This window comes from Mastacembelus armatus, chromosome 3 (assembly GCF_900324485.2).
Source record: "Mastacembelus armatus chromosome 3, fMasArm1.2, whole genome shotgun sequence".
Taxonomy (NCBI): Eukaryota; Metazoa; Chordata; class Actinopteri; order Synbranchiformes; family Mastacembelidae; genus Mastacembelus; species Mastacembelus armatus.
In genome coordinates this window covers 5,883,256-5,902,563 of record NC_046635.1, presented here as the reverse complement: position 1 = coordinate 5,902,563, position 19,308 = coordinate 5,883,256, and the positions used below count along the sequence as shown (strand labels likewise).

General features: G+C 41.5%; 1 protein-coding gene across 11 annotated transcripts in view; it reads right to left on the bottom strand.

Annotated features, from left to right (window-relative positions):
* baz2ba (bromodomain adjacent to zinc finger domain, 2Ba) overlaps window positions 1-19,308 on the bottom strand; it is a 62,633-nt gene that overhangs the window by 11,186 nt on the left and 32,139 nt on the right. For 2 of the 11 annotated variants that reach the window (XM_026320426.2, XM_026320431.2), the window contains exons 3-20: window positions 16,902-17,090; window positions 13,038-13,229; window positions 12,793-12,954; window positions 12,071-12,267; window positions 11,754-11,960; window positions 10,849-11,484; window positions 8,386-9,136; window positions 7,746-8,015; window positions 6,984-7,044; window positions 6,738-6,846; window positions 5,849-5,950; window positions 5,055-5,277; window positions 4,611-4,703; window positions 3,183-3,244; window positions 2,842-2,907; window positions 2,099-2,164; window positions 1,755-1,799; window positions 1,473-1,505 (exon numbers count right to left, since the gene is read on the bottom strand). In XM_026320426.2, coding sequence (XP_026176211.1) covers window positions 1,473-1,505; window positions 1,755-1,799; window positions 2,099-2,164; window positions 2,842-2,907; window positions 3,183-3,244; window positions 4,611-4,703; window positions 5,055-5,277; window positions 5,849-5,950; window positions 6,738-6,846; window positions 6,984-7,044; window positions 7,746-8,015; window positions 8,386-9,136; window positions 10,849-11,484; window positions 11,754-11,960; window positions 12,071-12,267; window positions 12,793-12,954; window positions 13,038-13,229; window positions 16,902-17,088 — 3,462 coding nt within the window. In that variant the 5' untranslated portion in view covers window positions 17,089-17,090. The remainder of the gene's footprint in view (window positions 1-1,472; window positions 1,506-1,754; window positions 1,800-2,098; window positions 2,165-2,841; window positions 2,908-3,182; window positions 3,245-4,610; window positions 4,704-5,054; window positions 5,278-5,848; window positions 5,951-6,737; window positions 6,847-6,983; window positions 7,045-7,745; window positions 8,016-8,385; window positions 9,137-10,848; window positions 11,485-11,753; window positions 11,961-12,070; window positions 12,268-12,792; window positions 12,955-13,037; window positions 13,230-16,901; window positions 17,091-19,308) is intronic. The other 9 variants (XM_026320437.2, XM_026320427.2, XM_026320429.2 and 6 more) reach the window with 5 other exon arrangements.

The window sequence follows — 19,308 nt, the reverse complement described above, 5'->3', positions numbered from 1 at the left end:
AATTAGCACTGTAAATGAATAAACTTTTTAATCTAATTACTGAGGGGACAACAAAAAGGGCTAGATGACGGTAAAGAGTAGCTACAAACAGAGCAGTTCAACTTTGTAGGTTTTGTCAGATTAAGCATTAGTACAGTATGTGACTGCTGAGGGTGAGACACCTATGTTCTTTGGTGCATGACACACTGTCTAGTGTAAAAGGGCAAAGGAATCACTAGCGACTATCATTTTATTTGATCTCTTTAGGTTTCCCGTTCCTCCGTATCAGGCTGTCACTGTGATCCACCAGAAAGACACAATTGCCACTATTGGTTATTGCCAAGGACATTTCCAGCTCATAGTGATGAAAATGGGCTGTTTGTGAGGATCGTTTTGTCATTGTGATAAACAAAGGCTGGATGCCAAGCACTCTGATGCAATATTTCTGTGTTCTTACTGGTTTGATTTATCTACAGTGGAAAACTTCAAAAAGGACAAGTTCAAAAAGGACATGAAGCCTGTGGCATTCAGCTTTTTTCCAGCTGTCAAATTCATCAAAAACATTGAATATGTTAAATTGTTAATATGTTAAATGTTAATAAATCAAATGCAATTCAACTGCATGTAACAACTTTAAATACCAGGATTAATTCATGTATCTCAATTTGCCCCCCTTCATTGTATTTTGAGTCAAGGTTGATGCAACAGTCGGCTCAGAGATAGGCAGACCTTCAGATTCAGCTGCGACTGTGTATGAGTGAGAAGGGCTACAAGCAGAACAGCCAGGCCAAAATAAAACACTACACAGAACCACATTTGTCCCCATGGTGGAACTGATTATAGTGTTGTTGTATCATCTATCAGGTCTATTGTCAAGCAAATGTTGTTCTGTACCCTCACCAAACTGGGGTGCAGGGGGGGAATCTTCCTGGAAGTGTCTCCACCATGAAGACAAAATGATTCTCAGTAGCTGTTTTCATTCTTTGTGCAAAGTACAGGAACAGTGAATGACAGAGAGGCTGGGATGGGGCAGGTTAAAGTCCAGCACTCTGTGGACTGCAGAACAGATGCACGGACGAACAGACACAAGCTCAATGTCTGGGCCGAAATCGTCAAGCACTCATGGGTAACACAGGCTACTCCGATACAACAGTTAGACAATGTATGTGATGGATGAAAACTCCTCGAGTGCACTTTTAGACAGTGAGTGTGGATTGGCTAGCAGTCTTTGGAATGCATTCTGAGTAAAAGGGGTAGGATGGGGGAGGGGGGACAGAAGCTGCCTGGCCACCGTGACAGGGTCAGTTGTCCCTCAGGACGAGCAGATGGAGGCAGCATACTGACTCTTTTTTCTTTTTTGTTGGTTTTGCTGGAAAGCCATGCAGAAGAATGTAGTATGACAGCAGCCAGTGCTACACTTAATGCATTGCTATGACAACCATAACACAACCAGTTACACGATGCAGGTGTTAGATGTACAAAAATAAACATACCCATACCATATCTAGTCTATGCCTCTCCAACTCCTGGCAGAGAGAGTTGGCAAAACATTATGGAACAGAAGTAATATCCAATACCAATAAGCATGGGATTTAACAAAGAGAAACACTGAAGAATTTCATTAAACAGATGTTTGGCAATTAACCACAGTTATACAGTATAGACTCACACATAAACACATACACACACACATACACAGCAACAAATTCTTACTGAAGTTTGAGATAAATGGTTTTATTTAGCGGTAACTGTTACGCTCAAGAGTGAATGCCCACCTGGTGTTTGAGAATCTCAGCCTGCTGTCTCCTCAACTCTTTCTCCTTGAAAGGAAGAAAGAGAAGATGAGGGAAAAATCAATATGCTTCCATAGCGCCAATATCATAAAAATCACTACAGACTGATGGAATTCCGCCCATTTCAAAACGCTGCTCTAATTCTATTGCAAGCTACTTCTTAAGTGGAAAAAGCCCAAGATCATGCTACATATGAAAAGTTTTAATCCATCTGCTCACATCATGTATATGTAATGTGAGGGGGAAAGGGTTGCAGATTGAATGCGTATGAATATCATACTAAGTGTCATTTCTCTGTTTCGAGGGTTTCATTAAAACAAACATACCTTTATTCGTTTTTCAGCCTCCAATATTTTGGCATTGGCAGCTTCTTCTTTCTTTTTGCGTTTGGCCTATGAATAAAGATTAAGGTCAAGAATCACAGAGAGACATATATCAATCAGTCTTGGATGAAGGCTTTGCTGCACTTTAACTGATTGTTTGCAGTGTTCTGGTTTGAGCAAAGATTTTATGCTCCTGAATGCCTGTCAAATTTGTAAAACACAGAGAATGAATAATGTATCTCTTTAACACATAATTGTGAAAATGCTGAAGCCTCCCGTTAAGAGTGGCTTGCCAACCGTGTCAACTCAAAATTGATTTAGTCCTGCTAAAACACTTTGAAGCTCCCACAGTATAATTGTGTGCGCCAGCATATGTATGTGTGAATGCATCTTTGCATTTGTGTTTGTGCGTGTGGAAAACAGCACCTTTCTCCCCCCCCACCCCCACTGCCGACCCACTTATGCTAAACTGTTACTGTTGTCTGATGAAAAAAAGACTTTTCTGTCCAATTTAAATAAAGTCTGAAGAGGCAGCAACAGCAATTTTAATATTCAACAGCCGTCAACCAAGACCAATTTAGCATTAGTTCCATGTGGAATTATGCCTAAGAAGACGCAGCTCCCTCCAATGCATGCTGCTGTTCAGTAATGAGCTTTAGGAAGATTAAAACACTATAGACTGAGGGGCTGAAGCTATCCAGGAATGTTCTGCTTAATCAGAGGTGCTATTGGATCAGATTCTGTACCTCCAGAATTTGCTGTGCCCTGAGTTCCTTCTCCATTCGAATCTGCTGAATACGCTTGATCTTTTCCTGTTAAAAAAACATAATCACTTTAATATTTTACACACTGGAAAACATCCTTAGATAAAATCACTTTCCCACCACTCTTTTTCAATTGAGGAGGGAAGTAAGTCACAACAATAAGTTTAATACTCGAAACAATGATGATAATTGAAAAGCAAGCTTTAAAGGCTCACAAAATAACTATTCAGCATTTCCTGCAGTACATACGGACTACGTGTGTCAGGACACTTAGATAAGGAGAGAAGAAATGATTTGTCAGCACACATGTAAGAAAAACCCACCTGCTGCTTGAGAATCTTGATCTGCTCTTTCTGCTTCCTTCTCTCCTCTGCTGCCATGATAGCTACAAGAGTCAAGTCAGTGTTTTATTAGTGTCTATGAAACTTTACCTACAAAAGCTTTATTTATCCAGGAGGTCTCGCTAAGATCAGAATGTATTTTCTGTAAGAGACAAAGAAACTCAGAGAACTAAATCATAACTAAGATTTGTGACTCAGTCACACAAAACAATCATCAAAAAAAAAACAACACAGGCATACTCATTAAAACAAACACTGTGAATATGAGGTATCCCATAGAGGAATGAATGATGCAACTAAAAAAAAATACTGTCATCATCAATATCAAAAGCTTTAGAGTGCAGCATAGTGTTTATTTTTATCAAGCAAGTCATCCACAAGTGAGTTGATTCTTATGCCTGTGGCATATTATTAAACTCGCAACCTGTGCTTTTAGGAATTTAGACAGGGCAGCTTAGACATAGACAGACAGCATTTAGGTCACCAGTGCCACCAAATTCATGACCTTTAGAGAATATATAAGGAATTTTAGTAACTGGAAAATTTGAAAATAAAAATGTATAGTTTTTTTTCTATGTGGATATTTATAAATGCAACATTGAATCTGATGATCTAATGGCAAACAACAAGACTCAGAAGGGTTTTATGTGTAAAAAATGCATCCTCAAATTTATCCTCAATGTAATTAATTCACTATGTGTATGTGTTAGTACAGTACTAGTACAGTTTGCATAACCTCAGGCAATCCCCAAATATTGCACATGGCAATAGATGAGCAAACAATCTAAAATCATGTAATTAATATTCCTGTTTTCAATTTGGTCTTTTATTTGTCATTCTTTTTCTTCTTCTCAGTATTATCATTATTGTACTATTACATTTAATTTTAGTCATTCTTACCATTATTATTACTTGCTGCCTCTATAATCGCTTCTGTCCTAAGTTCTGTTCTTTGAATATAACCTGAAACTATAAACAATAAACAATATAAAAATAGTGATGTAAAAAACTGTCTTCTCTGGTCTAAGGTTGTAGGTGGAATATTTTTATGAATATATAACATGCCTGGTTCTAATTCTGAGTTTCAGGAGGATTAAGCAAACAGTCTTGAGATTTTGATACGATTTTTAGATTCAAATATAGGAATTAAAAAATGCATAACCCTGATTTATGAAACCAGCAACCAGTAATATGGAACTGGGCAAGAAAAATAAACCTAGTGTTTTTAAGTGATGAAAAAAATATGAACATACAAGTGAGTGATTACTAATGATCTATAAACAGTAAGTCTTTTTACTACACACATTTAGATCAAAGTCGTCTGAATCAGCCAAATGACCAAACCAATAACCATCTGTGAAATCCTTACAGTTCTGTGCGCTTGCAAAATACACAAAAAATTGAGTTCACCTTGCTGTTTCCGAGCTTCTTTGGCTGCACGTGCCAGTGCTTGCTTTTCCAGTTTTCTCATCAGTTTCATCTGAGCAGCCTGTCGGGCTATTTCTGCACAAAGTAGGAAGAAAAGCACTGTCACTGTGAAATTTCAAGATAATGCATTCAATAAATGCTGCTGCAGCCAGACACAGAGCTTACTCTTCACCTTTCAGAAAACATAATAAAACATAATAAAAATTTGGATTCACTTAAAAAAAATATCTACATGACTGCCTATGAAGTATTGTAGGGGGATCTAACCAAGTAGCATGTTAAATATTAAGTGGACATGTACATATATTCACAAAATATTAAAACTGTAATCCCTGTTTTGGCCTCTGATAGCTGAATAATGGCTGGTTGATTAATGGCACACACACTTGTAACAAACATATTTCAAGGGTCATTTCCTCTGCTAACCTTGAGCCTCTAGTTTGCGCAGAAGTTTGACCTCACTGGGACTGGGGCCCTCGGGTGCCAGTGGATCGCCCACATTAGGGGGTCGGCCCTTCCTCCGTCGGGAACCTTTGGCACCTTCGCCTGCTAACTGACGTTCTGAATTAGGTGGACGACCCCTACGACCTTCCATGGCCAAAATACGAGGAATGACCTCGTCTTCCTTCAGTAGGCTCCACTGTAAACCCTAGAGAGTGGGGAGAGAGAAAATGAAAAAAGTAGAGATGGAGAGATTAAGAGGGTTCAGAAGAAATGTAATGGTGAATGACTTGTTGACACACATAATTTCATATAACTAAGTGTTCATTAAATTCATTGGCTATCTAGACTCTTATCTGGGTTTATCCAACATAGAAATTTCACATCATTTTTAAAATCCTATATAACAGTGTTTTCTGTAATACTCTGTAGAAAGCTGGCTGACAAGATTAAATAATAATTTGTCAGTTATTAAACAACAGCTAAATATACTAAATAAACTATATAAATATACTGTTTCCAATAATAAACACAAAGTTTATCTCTTTGTATAACAGACACAGAACGTGGCACATATCACTGGTCACCTGTGGAAGTAATGTCAGCTGATTATTGCATTTCTTCATGCACAGTGAGAGGTCTATGAACTAGGACTACTGAGGGTTTGGTTGATTCCTATCCATGCCCTGACAGTGACTGCTGCATGAAGCTTTGCCTGTCACTAGATGAAAAGATGAACAGGGATCAGGGAGAGAAAGAGAGAGATGAAAGGCAGTCACCTGGGGTCCTTCTCTGGCTTCATAGAAGTCACCAACCCTTATCTTTGCACTGAAGCTAAAATTATCACGCGTGATGCCACTTATTCCATTTCTGGATAGATACTACAGAAGAGAAAATAATAATGGCGTTGGTTTAGGCAGGAAAAAAAATGCGAAATTAGCGACATTGAAAAGCAACTGGGAGGCACTAGACTGGGGGAGTCTGCGGTTACATTGTGCATCTGTGCAGTGTTACTAATCATTATAAAAGCCAGGGGACAAAAAAGAGCAAGAGATCTCAGGAGAGAAAAATGGTTCTGACCTTGGGGTGCACAATTCAGGCCCTTTCTTTTTTATCTGTGGCATTGCTAGGCTTTTTACTGCCTGCTGCCTGACTACAGTGAGCCAATGTTACAGAGTAGACAGCTTTTTGTTTGCACGACTACACTCAAAGACAGTTGTGACAATAAGTGTGGTTGAGCTTTTCATGAAAGAAAGATTATACACTATGATATACTGTACAAACAAGGCCGAAGCTGTGCATCCCAAAACTAACCATTAATCATTTTTTGAGGGGGAAGAATAGGTGAAAAAATGTGGCACAAGAAGTGGATCTAAGAAAGCGGGGTGGGGGGGTGGGGCTAGGGACAGATTGCAGCTGGAGCAATATCATAGATAACACACAACAAATCATTATACCCAAGCATTTGTTTGAGCAATGTGGATGAGCAGCATTGGAATTATGACCAAAAACATCTTCCCATAAAAAAATCATATGCCATGCCAACCACAATGATTCTCTGTGTAAGTCTTATTAGAAACTAAATTGCTCATCTGTATGGCTCAAGATATTTGCTTCTGCTGTATCTATGAATGGACATTCAACTGCAGTGCTGTGAGGGTGAGGTACCTTCATCACATCTGGATACTGTCTTAGTTTCTTGCCACACGGGGCGTAGTAGGCAACCTCACCCTGCGGCCTCCCAGCCACTGTTTTGATTCGTGTTTCCCTCCGCCACCTGGGTTTTCAAGAATGAAAAAAATGACACAGTCAAGAAACATTTGTGATCATGCATAGATGTGAGCATGGAAGTGACAAAAACTGGGAGTGGACCCCTTTAAAAGAACCTCCTTTCTCTCAGCCTCTTGTACATACCCCAGCTCCAGAGGTATCATCAATTCCTTCTCATCCATCACCCTCTTCCTCTTTCCTAAGCCTACGGAGAGACAGAGTGCAACCATCAATCTGACAGTACACCACAGCACTGGTAAACCTCACACACATAGCAGCAGCAAGGCACTGTCCCTGAACTTACCAGTAGGCCTACCTGGCATGTACTGTAACATACACAGCAGCATCACAAAGAGCAGCATCACAAAAAGTAAATATGCTCACAATTCTCTAGAGTGCCATATTGCAATCATAAAATTAAAATGTCAAGGGATATAGATATGTACTAGGAGTGAATTTAGCCCACATGGTACTGTCTGATTAACAGTGTTCATCGGAGTAAAGAAAATTACCTGCAGTCGGGGAAAGACTGGAATCTCTGCTTCGAACATTCCAGGCAAGCTACACATATGTCCTATTTTTTCTGTAGATAATCTCTCCGCATTGAAAGAGGGCGGAAATGAACCTTGTTGCTGTGCCAAACAAGTTGTCAGGGCTCTTAGGCATGCCCCTACAGGACCTCAGAGCACCAGTTAGGCCATGACAACTAACTGCCTTGTTCCTTCCTCCCTCCCTAAAAGTAACAATCCCTCTTCACAGTTATCCTAGGATGATGGGAGTATACACTACCTCTAGGCACTATACAATAGCTTTGGCATTAACCAGTATCAAACCGTATTAAACACCCCCCCCCCCCCCCCCACTCTCACTTTACACTTTCTTCATACAGGTTTTTGAACACGTCACCTAATGGAGAGCCTAGGCTGTAGGAGGATGAGCCTGGAGAGCTTTGATAGGCCAAGGCACTGGAGCTGGTGACAATGGTGGGAGTCTTGATGACCTGTAGGTTAAGAGGAGAGCAGCTGGTGGTGGTGTGATTGGTTGAGGTGTTCAGTAGTTCTGGGCCTTTGGTTAGCCTGCGGGGAGTTATCTCCTTCTTAGATGAGCCAGACGGCAGCAGTTTTAGCTCCTTCACTTTCTTCCCCGAGATGTCACTGTCTGAGTTGCTGTCAGACTCTGAAATGGAAAATCAGGAGCTGATAAGGAGATGATAGTTTAAAATAAATGAGGCATTAAATCAATTGACAGTTAAATGAATGATTTTTTTTTTGTATGGCTGTATTTCTGGGATTTCAAATGAATTTCTTAAATGACTGAGGCGTTGGAAAATTATGTTAATTTAAGCTGAAACAATTGGTCACTGTATTGAGTCAATCTGCAGAAACAGCAACTACTTTTTTGGTTATTTCCCCAGGCAAAAATCCAAAACATTGCATAGTCTACCTCCTCTCAGAAACAAAAGAACAACAAGAAACATAATCACAGTTACCCTATTTAATGGTCAGCTCATTAGTTACTTTTACTTCTGTACATCAAAGGTACAAACCAGACAAAGTATCATCTGAGTCCTCTTCATCCTCCTCCTCTTCAAGGTCATCATCTTCATCATCATCATCATCTCCCGAGTCGTCAGATTCTTTGTTAGCGGGGAGACCAGCAGTGGGGTTACATGTCCCAGGGATCCCTACTCCTGGAATACCAACCCCAGGGATACTAACTCCAGGAATGCCAATCCCAGACTCTCCTCCACGAAACAAATCTACTAGAGACTGTACCAAATGGTTCTGAGAGAAGCCCTTCCAGGCAGATAAAGGGTCTGCTTGTTCCTGACCATGTCCCAGCACTGGTGTCTGTCCCTTAACCTTGGGGGTCTTGTTCTTTCTAGATCCATGGCCTGTGGCATGGGGTGAGGTAGTGGGGGGCTGAGACAGAGGCCCAGCCTGAGCAGTTGCTTGGGTCCTGCTCGCCCCTGTGCACAGATTGACAGGCATCGACCCAGCATCCGAGTCACACTGCGGGGACCTTCCTTGAGAGGCAGAGTCTTTGCGAGGTTTGGTGATGAGGGCCAAAGGTGCGTCCTGAGTGGTGCTTTGGATGACTCCATTGGGGTGGTGGGGTTCAGGGAGCCCCAGCAGGGCACTCGAGAGGAAGAGGTTAGAGTGATTGTTCTGGGGTGGAGGAGGCGGAGCAGGTGGCAATGGCGATGAAGACAGAGAAGTCCTCTTGGGAGACTTGTTTGGCCCCTGCTGCTGCTTCTTTTGGTCAGCTGGGAACGACTGCCCCTGGGACATGAGACTCTAAGAATGGAGGAGAAGAGAGGGAGAAAGCAAGGAGAGACAGGGAGTCGGGAGGAGGGAAGAAGAGGCAGAATGGGAGGAACAAAGAAAGGTTAGGAAAAAAATAAGAAAAGAAATGGGACAAAGTGGAGTTGCTCCAGCTGTCAGTTTCCATCACTGCTGATTGTTTGAGCAGGTGACAAAACCACAATGCTGAACACTGGTACAGTTAACTGTGTCTAAGCTCCTTTCTGGGAAACAAAAAGAACATAAGATGCAATAACTAAAGGCATTGTACTCAGCCACGTTTACAAAAAAAAAAAAAACCCAAAAAAACACTGAGTATCTCTCTAAAATCGTAATTACTTGTCTGCACATTTGAAAAGCTCCATCATCATTATCATCATGCAGCAGGGCATGTTTGCCTTTCTTACACTGATGACAAGTTTGGTTCAATCTATGTTTAAGCAAAGGTAGGTTACACTTTTACATTGCACTTTCAACTGGATGTGATATGAAGTGAAACAAATCAATTTCACAGACCATGAAATACAGTAACAGTGCTGAAACCACAGGGGGAATTTAGCTCGTTGTAAACTTCTCTATGCTAGTAAAACAAGAAAGAGGAAATGAATTTCCCAGAATACGCTGATCTCAATAGGTTTAGCTTATTGATTATTGTGCTATCATTCATATTTCATCTAAAGAAATGGAATTTGTCTTGTCAAAAGCAAAGAAAATGTCACTTGTTAAAGGATTTCATCTGAAATTACCAAAAATATAAATAATACAGTAGTACCTGTGGACAGCTATTGTCTGCTTCAAAGCGGTAATGAAAATAAAATAAACCAGTAGAGTACACAGTCCTTAAAAAAACATAACCAACATAAATACTAAATCAAACTGTGAAAATACCACACTACCTTGTACAAATGACTAAGCACTTACTACAAGGCTAGAAGATATCAGAGACAAGTAGTTGTGGAGTGCATGCTTTGTATGTTTTTAGTGTTCAATACACATTAGTAATCGCCCATTTGTACAAATATAGTCATTAACTACCATTGACAAAGACAAAACATTCACTTATCCTAAACTCTTCACTCTCCCCAACAACTATTAACATATCTAAATGTCTTAGATGTCTGGTTGTTTTTCTCCATCCATTCCCAGTGCCCTACAAGTTTACTCAAAAAAAAAGCACTGCTTCCTAAATGAACTGTACAAAACAGAGATTCTCTCTGATGTCCAACTGCAGTTGTAAGAGTTTGCTCAAGGCCATGTTATCATTTTAAAGAGGCCCTTTGAAACATGATACAAAATCCCAGCCTCTTGTGAATGAGGAACTGCAAGAGTCAATGTTATCAATTCATTTTATTATGTTTTTATGAGTGCACAGCTTCACCAGTAACAGTTCTGTATTTGTCTGCAAGCTGCTTGGATGTTGTGTTAAATAAATGTGGCAAACAGCCACCAGATTAAAAGAGGTGCTGGTTACTGTGTGGTAGTGATGAAGAAAAGAAAGCAATATAAATCTAACTGCACACTCAGCTCCAGTGGATAAATTCATTACTGTCAACTTGTTAGGAATAACTGTTCAATACAGCTGACTGTGCAGCTATATTTTTCTTGTCTACTTCACAGTATGTTATCTATATGTGGAGTATTGTGTGTCATTTATGTGAATTAAAAAAAAGAGACATCACTCTGCTGTTGTTATCGGAACGGCTTACCTGTTTGAGTCTAAACTCATTGATCTGCGCAAGTGAAGCTTCCAGCAGTTTCCTTTTGTTGGATTTGGCAGCACCAGGAACAGCATGCTGAGGTGGCTTCAGTGAGGACTTCTGGGAGCTTGTTACAGATGAGGTCAAACCAAATGGTTTTGGGGAGGTAGAAAGGGGGACAGTGGAGCAGGGTGGAGAGGGAACAGAGACGGGCTTAGGAGAAGAGCAGAGGGAGAGTGGCAGGTGCTGCGGGGAGGAGGAGGGCAGTAGTTTGGGAGGTTTGGGAGGTTTGGGAGAGGCATTGCTGGAGAGTGCCTTTGGAGACGTGGTGAGGGCTATAGGGGAGGAAGATGGTGAAGACTCCCTGCGGGGCTGAGTTAGGAGTGCCAGGGGCTTTGAGTTGGCAGCCAGGCCAGTGGACTGAATCACACTGAAGTGTTGCTGTGGCCCTTCTGTCCGGGACCTGGAGCTGTGCAGGGCCATTGGTGAGGTTTGGGACAAGGCAGGGGGGGAGACAGAGCAGGGTAAGGGCACAAGGGTCGGGGGATTGGATGAAACCTTCTGGGCCTGGGTCTCTTTCTTGTCTTGGCACTCCCTAGATAGTGGTCTGTCAATCTTTGCAGTTCCAGTGCTGGGTATTGAAACCTGGGGGAGGAAATAAAGGACTGTTAGAACAAAGAATAGCCTCATGGTATGATAATTTATTTTAATTCATTCAGCATTTTTGGCACTATTTTAGTGAATGAAAGCTCTGGGCACCAAGTGCGATCAAGTGCACTGTGCCCAGAGTGGCCGAGGGCATGTCTGCTTTCCACTCTGGACCTGCACAAAAACAGACCTCTTTGTCTCGGCACGTTATTATTTCAGCTTAACAAAAATGCATGTTCTCTTGATTGTCTAATGTTCTTCTTTACCTTTGTGTTCTTTGTCCGCTTCTCATAGTCAGATAATTCACTATGCTTGTCCTCTTCGTCGTCCTCATCATCATCGTCATCATCTTCTTCATCCTCTGCTAGGTCTTCCAGATCACTGCTGAGGGACCCGTCACTTGAGCTGTCTGAGGATGTTCCTGATTCACTGTTGCTTGCCACAGAAGTGTCTGCTGGCTTCTTTCGTGGCTTCTGAGTTGAAGAGAAAAAAACGAGTGATCTTCACTGCATAATGCGCAGCTTGTGCATTTCATGTGCCGCTTCTTTTCAAACCGAAGAATAAACAAAATGTCAGTACAGACCTTCTCTTTAGGTTTCTGGATCGGCCTTTCCACCAATTCTGCTGGGTTGTTCTTAGGGCTACTACGATGACTATTAGTAGGGTCTGAATTTTTGGTTGGCTTGGCCGATGTCTGAACAGGAGCCGAACTTGCAGAAAAGCTCCCTGATTGTGTGGTTGGAGGACAGACTCCACTACCATTCACTGCCCCATTCATCCCTGGAAACACAAAACAGATCTACTGTTTTACTAATCAGCTTCATCTTTTCCACAAACTTTGCTACACATGATAATGAAATATCTGAAACCGGCTGCACAATTGAATAAGGCTAATAAAATATATTGATTTATACATGTATCTCATCAAACATGCTGGCTGCGTGAGGCACAAGCCCAACATGAGTGGTTTACATAATAAAAGATAAATTAAAAGATACTGTGAAATTAAAAAGAGTGCATGAAACAGAGATTATGAGAGGGAACACAAGGGAAAGAAGAGACAGCGAGCTTGACAGAATCACTAAGTGAGGACTGAAAGTCATTAAATCTGTCCTGAAAAGGAGAAATCTCATCACAGGACAAAGTGGATTTAGGTTGTGGAAGAAGAAGACACAAAGAGGAAGATGGTGGGTGAGGAGAGATAGAGGTTAGGCTATTTATTTTCACTGCAAATTGCTATTACTTCAAAGAGGTTATAGCATAACTGTGAGGATCAATGAATGGGTTTTCTAGATAGTGCTATACCTTTAGGTGGAGCATGGCTATTCTTGCCAGGCAACCTGATCTGGACGGGACTGGCGCTGTGGTTGGGTTGAATGTGAGGGGTGAAGAATGGAGGGAAGCCAATAAAAGAGGGGAGAAAGGCAGCAGCTCCCCTTCCATGGGCTTCAGCAGCTCGCCACCACTCTGTTGAAGAGAAGAGAGGAAAATTAAAAGATACATTCATATTTACCCAATTTCTGCCCAAAAATCAAAACTCCTCATCTTACCAGAGAGGGCTCCTAGCTGGGGGTGAGCAGCAAGAGCAGCTGACATGCCCAGGGAGCCCAGGCCTCCAAACTCAGGCCTGCCTGCTCCGGCAGTGTAGAGGGCTCCGAAGGCTGGGTGGTTGACAAGAGGGAAGGCACTTGACAATGTAGAGCCAATGAAGGGCTGCTCTCCTGCTGCTCCAAACAGACGGCCTGAGATAGATCCAAACCAAGCAGGTTGTGTTCAAATGTTTTCAAATGCAAACCATAACAAATTTAGTGGATAACAACACACTGGCCAGAGATGCAGAGCAACAAGTGAAGATGTGTTCTGTAGTCGTGACAAATTTAATTTTAATATATGCACAATCTTGTCTGTTCCACAAAACACTGCACCGTAAAAACCTGCTTTGGCAGTAAATAGGATGCTGATTTGTTAACACAGATCATGTTTGAGTTTCCTTTCCTTTTTTGTTGATAGTGTTTAGTGTTTAATTGCATTGTGTTGTTTCAAGCAACTGTTCTACTTTCAGATACGGAACAGAGAGTGCTATTTCCCCAGAATAAAAGTTGAATTCCATACAGGATGTAAATTTTGTTTTGAACTCTAATATCTAAAAATACCGATTTAAATTTGCCCATGGTACTTATTTAACAAATCCTTTTTTACATGAAGTGCATGTTGACACTAGTGTATGGTATATGGTATACTCAGCTGGTATGACAGTTGTTTATTGCACCTTCAGCACAACTTGTTTCAATGCTGTTCTGTATATGTTTATTTGTGTAGACCGAGACCATTGTTCTCATATTACCTCTATGAGCCCTTGATCTAAGAATCGACAGGGTATAAAAACTAGATTTAAACAGCTTTTGAAGCTGTCACGTCTTATCCACCTGACCTGAATTAAATACAGAATGACTGTTTTGTTTGTGTAAGAATTACACAACTGGACCTAATTGTCAAAGACAACTGTTTCTGGGCATGACAGATTGTCTAGTGCTTCAGCATGATGCTTATGTCTATACAATGAAACACTCATATTTAATTTACAGAGCATTTTACCATAATCCAATTTCAGCATGGAATTATTTGTACTATGTATAACTGTTGGTATTTCTTCAGTTTAACCTGAGTGTCCAAATACTTCGCACAGTGACAAAGACTAGATATTCCTAGTGAAGTGAAGAAGTGTGTATATAAAGTGTAAAAAGCTAACATCATTCTATCCTTTTGGCATTCAATTTCAGCACAGAAGAATACTTCATCAACATCATCATCGCCTAGCGTTTTCCTGAGCACAATCATTTCTGGCAGGGGCGACTGCCACGTATTACCTCCTCCCAGAGTCAGATGCAATTTGGTGTGAGCATATTTCATGCAAATTCAATTTCTATTCCAGAAAAGGAGAGCAAGCCTGCTTGATGCCTCTGCATAAGCCAGGTAATACACATGCAAAAAAAGTGATGACTGAAGAAAAGGAAAGTGTTGTGCACAATGCAAATGAAAATGTCAAACTGCTATACACTTGCACACACCAGAGAAATGTAAAACAGAGTGACACTAGAGCACAGTGTTTTCTGAACTAATGCCATCAGAGAACTAATTATTCAGGGGCAAACTTGTGCTATACATAATACTTCATGATGAAGAAGACCATTTATTATGTTCATAATTCTACATACACTATTTTAAGTAAGAATCACACTGTTTGTGGTTATGTGGCAAGAAACAAAGCTTTATCAGCATGCCACCAGCAAGAATACAGCCCTTTGTATTGGCTTCAAGGCCCCTCTGTATCACAAGGCAGCAAAATCTGACTTTTGAATGTCATTAGAATATGCTGAATATGTAGAGTCCACCTTGCCAGCGTCAGCTAGTAGATGTGAAAATAAACGACTGCAACTCAACCCCCAGGAAGGCCAGCGACAGCATTCACTTATGTGGTGCCCACCTCTCCCCTGCATACCCCTTTTCTTTCTGTGCAACACAAAGTGACATCTGCAAAAGCCTTTTCAATATTAAAGCAGCTTCCAGAGGGCAAATAATTAAATCTAAAAATGTGAAGCAAGAAAGAAGCATGGGAAAGCCATACCTAGTATTACCTACTCTCTTGCTCACTCTGTGTTTCTGTCTCTCTCTAGATCCCTAGCCCTCTTTCTCATTCTGTTTCAATCCTTCTTCCTCTTTGACAAACTGCACCGCCTGCTTTTTTCATGTTTGGATGCTGCCGAAGGGGGATTAATTTGTTGTTTGTTGCAGTCAATCAAATTTCCACAGACAGATTTAAGTTAATTGCATCCGTGAGTTGATCCCAGAAGGAGAGAGTGCTACAAGCGCCGATCAGCTTTTATTCTCCAAGTGATATCCTCATCAATGACACGCGCACACGCATGCACATACATACACGCACACACAAGCAGAGTCTGTGCTCGTCTTTAAGTTGTTCATTTTTTTTCTTAAGTGTTATTGGCACATTAGCAAAGGGCCTTCAATCAATGCCTGCACAGTCTGTGATGATACTATATCTCTCTGAAATACATAATTACTGATGTTACCTGCTAAGACAGTACACTTGGAATATTCTTGGTGTCTGGTTGAAACCGCTTTTCCTTTTACATTATGATAACTAGATCTGGTTAAGTAAAGGGAATGATTGATTTCTTTAATTTATTGGTATATGTGTATGTATATATGTTTAAGTTACAATCAACACACTGAACAAGGCACTATATGGAATGAAAAACAAATGGCTTTCTTGATTCCCACAAAGAGCAGCAGAACTTCAGAGCTAACAGTCTGCCTCTCAGCATTTCATTTGACGCTCAGTCCAAAATTGCTTATCTAGAAAATCTGAACGCACGTAATGGCACAGAGGGATAAGGGGGATGTATAATGCATAAGGGGAAGATGCTCCTAATGGCTTCTTCTTTGGGGCAACACTTAGGAGATGGAGGACAAAACAAGGTGCTTTATTTTGTGCTCTGCTTCTTCCTCTTCTCGTAACAGAGAGAAAACACAACAATCATGGAGAAAGCTGGATATGCTATTCCACGCTCACTGTAATCATAGTCTCTGTGTGCGTGTGCGTGTGTGTGTGTGTGTGTAGTGGTAGGCCTACAAATAACAGCAAGACATTAAGAGATGAAGAAAAATAGAGTATGAGCAAATGATTCACTCTCACAAGGGATATTTGAAAAATACGAAGATATAAACACACACACATACACAAACTCACACCAAATATACACACTCCTCTTTGCCTAATGGCTTTGACCAATACTTAGAAAGGAGGTTGGTTGCTGGACAGGGCTGACTAGACACTGAGTGGCTGACAAATGTTAAATCATGCAGGCAGAGGCTCTCTCTCTCTCTTGCTCTCTCTCGCTCTCGCTCTTACACACACACACACACACACACACACACACACACACACACACACACACACACACACACACAGTGTCCTGCTGAGCCTGACTCTGAGGCAGCTGGAGCCAGAGAGCTGAAGGTTGTCAGGAGACATGGCGGAGCATGTGTGTGTTTCTCACACAAAAGAGCCCCCTAATTGTTTGGGATTCATTAAAGCAGCAGCTTTTCAATTGCAACCCAAGCTGTCAGGAAAAAAAAATCCTTGTAGTTGGGAGAGAGGTGTATTCACACAGGCTGCAAAATAACTGCATAATTAATACTGGAGGAAACTCATTTTTCATGTTAAAGAAATGAGGACGACTATAAATGCTAGTGAGACATGAAGGTGACCATATTTGGCATCTTTTTATGGTTACATGGAAACTGATTGCAATGTGTGCCGGTATTTTTTTCTCCTGTACACATGGTTTTTGAGATTCAGCAGATTGACAGAGGGAGAAAAAAATGTTTCTTACCAGAGGTGCTGAGGGTGGATCCCAGTGCTGAGGGGCTCGGAGCCAGGCTGCTCTTAGAGAGGGGAGCAGGGGATGACGAAGAGGAAGAAGAGGAGGAGGAGGAGGAGGAGGAAGAGGCCGCAGGGGAGGAGGTGCGAGCAGCAGACAGGGTGGGCGCAGGGGAGGCCAGCCGCTCTCCAGACTCCATATCTGTCAAACACAATCCAATCAGCAGGGTTACAATAGCAAAGCACACCCACCCATATACACACAAACACACACGCTTATGCACACAAGCGCACAAATGCCTACTGTCACACCTAAACAACACGTTAAAGCACACACATGCACGGACAAACACACACACACACATATCTCCTGACACTTTTCCTTTCACATCTCACTTCCCCTGAACAATATTTCTATTTAGCCATGCTCACTGGCTCCCAGCCTCTATTGATTCTATCAGAGGTAGAAAGGAGCATGACATCTTTAAGGACATGACAGTGGAAAACAAAACAAGTTTAATATTTTGAAACAAGAAAATACCAGCACTGTGAATGTGTTCTGCAGTGGGATGTTTGAAACCACAAAAGTTATGTGAACAAAATAAACATTTTTCACTTCTTTTTATAATTCTCGCTCCCTCAAACACGGTGGCACACATGTTCAAACACACACGCTCACACACACATGCACACCTGTGTTTGACAACCAGGATCCCTTTACACCTCCTTGATGAAAAAGAATGTAATTTAAATTTAAGAGCTCTTTGAGGCCTTTAAAGACAACATTGCTCCCTGAGTCCTTTCAGTTGGAAGTAGAAGTAAATGGAGAGGCTTTTAGATGATGGGTGCATTAACCATCACGGTAGCTGTCCATTATCAGTCTCACAGAGTCAACATGCCAGCCATTATCAACCAACTAACAACGTAAACCCTCACAAGAAACATTTGGCCATTCTGCAGCAAATATTTTACTTACATTACTTAAACTTAAATCCCTGTTTGCTTACAACTGAGAACACAACGTGTCTGTGCCCACACAGCTGCTAACTTGTGCAGCCAAATAAATACAAAACAGTGTCAAAACACGAGTTTGAACACACATACGTGGATGCACACTCACACATTTCAACCCCCACTGCGCGCACACACACACACACACACACACACACACACACACAAACACACACACACAGAAAATCACCTCCCCTGTCTATCACATCAACCTGCCTCTTTTTCCTCTCTTCTCCTTTTCCATATCCCTCTGCCTGACACTAATCCAGGACTGAAAATCCCCTTCAAAAGCACAGTTTGCAGATTGTGTTTTACAGGCAGGCTTTGTTATTGTGTCATTACACATAAACAGTCTTTGCCTCCATCTCTCTTTCCTTCCCTCTCTCCTGCCACCCCTCTACCACCCTCCCCCCCCCCTCTCCTCTGCAGTGGGAGCAGAGCCACTGATTAAATCTCTGAGACAAAAGCTGCTATCCTCTGAATATCAAGTATCAGCCTTTCGCCAGGAGCAACACTGACAAGAGAGAGGGAGAGCGGGAGAGGGAGAGCGAGAGGCACGGATGACAAGAAAACCTGCTGCAGTCCACGGGGAGGAGGCTGGTGTGCCACTGGACTTGGGCAGACATCGCTGCCATTGCTGCAGTAAAAAGATAGTGGTTGTGTAATTATGAGCAAGGTCAAAGGTCCTTTGAATGGTCTCTCGTGCAGGGTGAAAAGATGTGGGTTAAAGAGCCAAACTACCAACCCAAACAGCAAATAAATTAATGTTACATATTAATTACAATAATAAATTACTGGCTGGGTGGAGTGAAGTCTTGTAGTGTAATCTTAACGAAAAACTGTTACTTCTCTGCCACATTTTGTTGCATGAATGGCTGTCACACTCTGTGCTCCTTCACCTCAGTTGTCACCTTTTAAATGTCAGGTTAGGGTGAGAAAAAATGCATTCTTTCAGAAGGTAAAAAAAGAATGTTTTTTTCCCTTTGGTTGCTCCTGACAAAAAATGTAAGTATCATTAGAGGAGTGATGAAAACAGAGAAGAGCTGTGGCCCTTCATAATTATCATAATGCACATGAAAACAAAAGGCTCGTGTCTCAGAGGACGAGCAAGCTTATGTGGTGTCAGCTAGTAAGTGAAGCGGATCATTCTCTACCTTTTCAGAGGGAAGGAAAAGCAGAGAAAGAGGGAGAGAAAGAGATAAAGTAGATAGAAAGACTGAGCAGGGAAAGGTAAGCAAGACAATACACTTATTCTGTTGTGGGAAAAAAAACAAGAAACGGAAAGAGTAGAAAAGATGAAGGACAGGTTGTAAACCATTCCTGTCGTTTCTCAATATCTGCACTTAATGCCTCGCCTTGTCAAAACGTGATGATGTGAACAGAATTGATTTCCCCCTAACAAACAACAA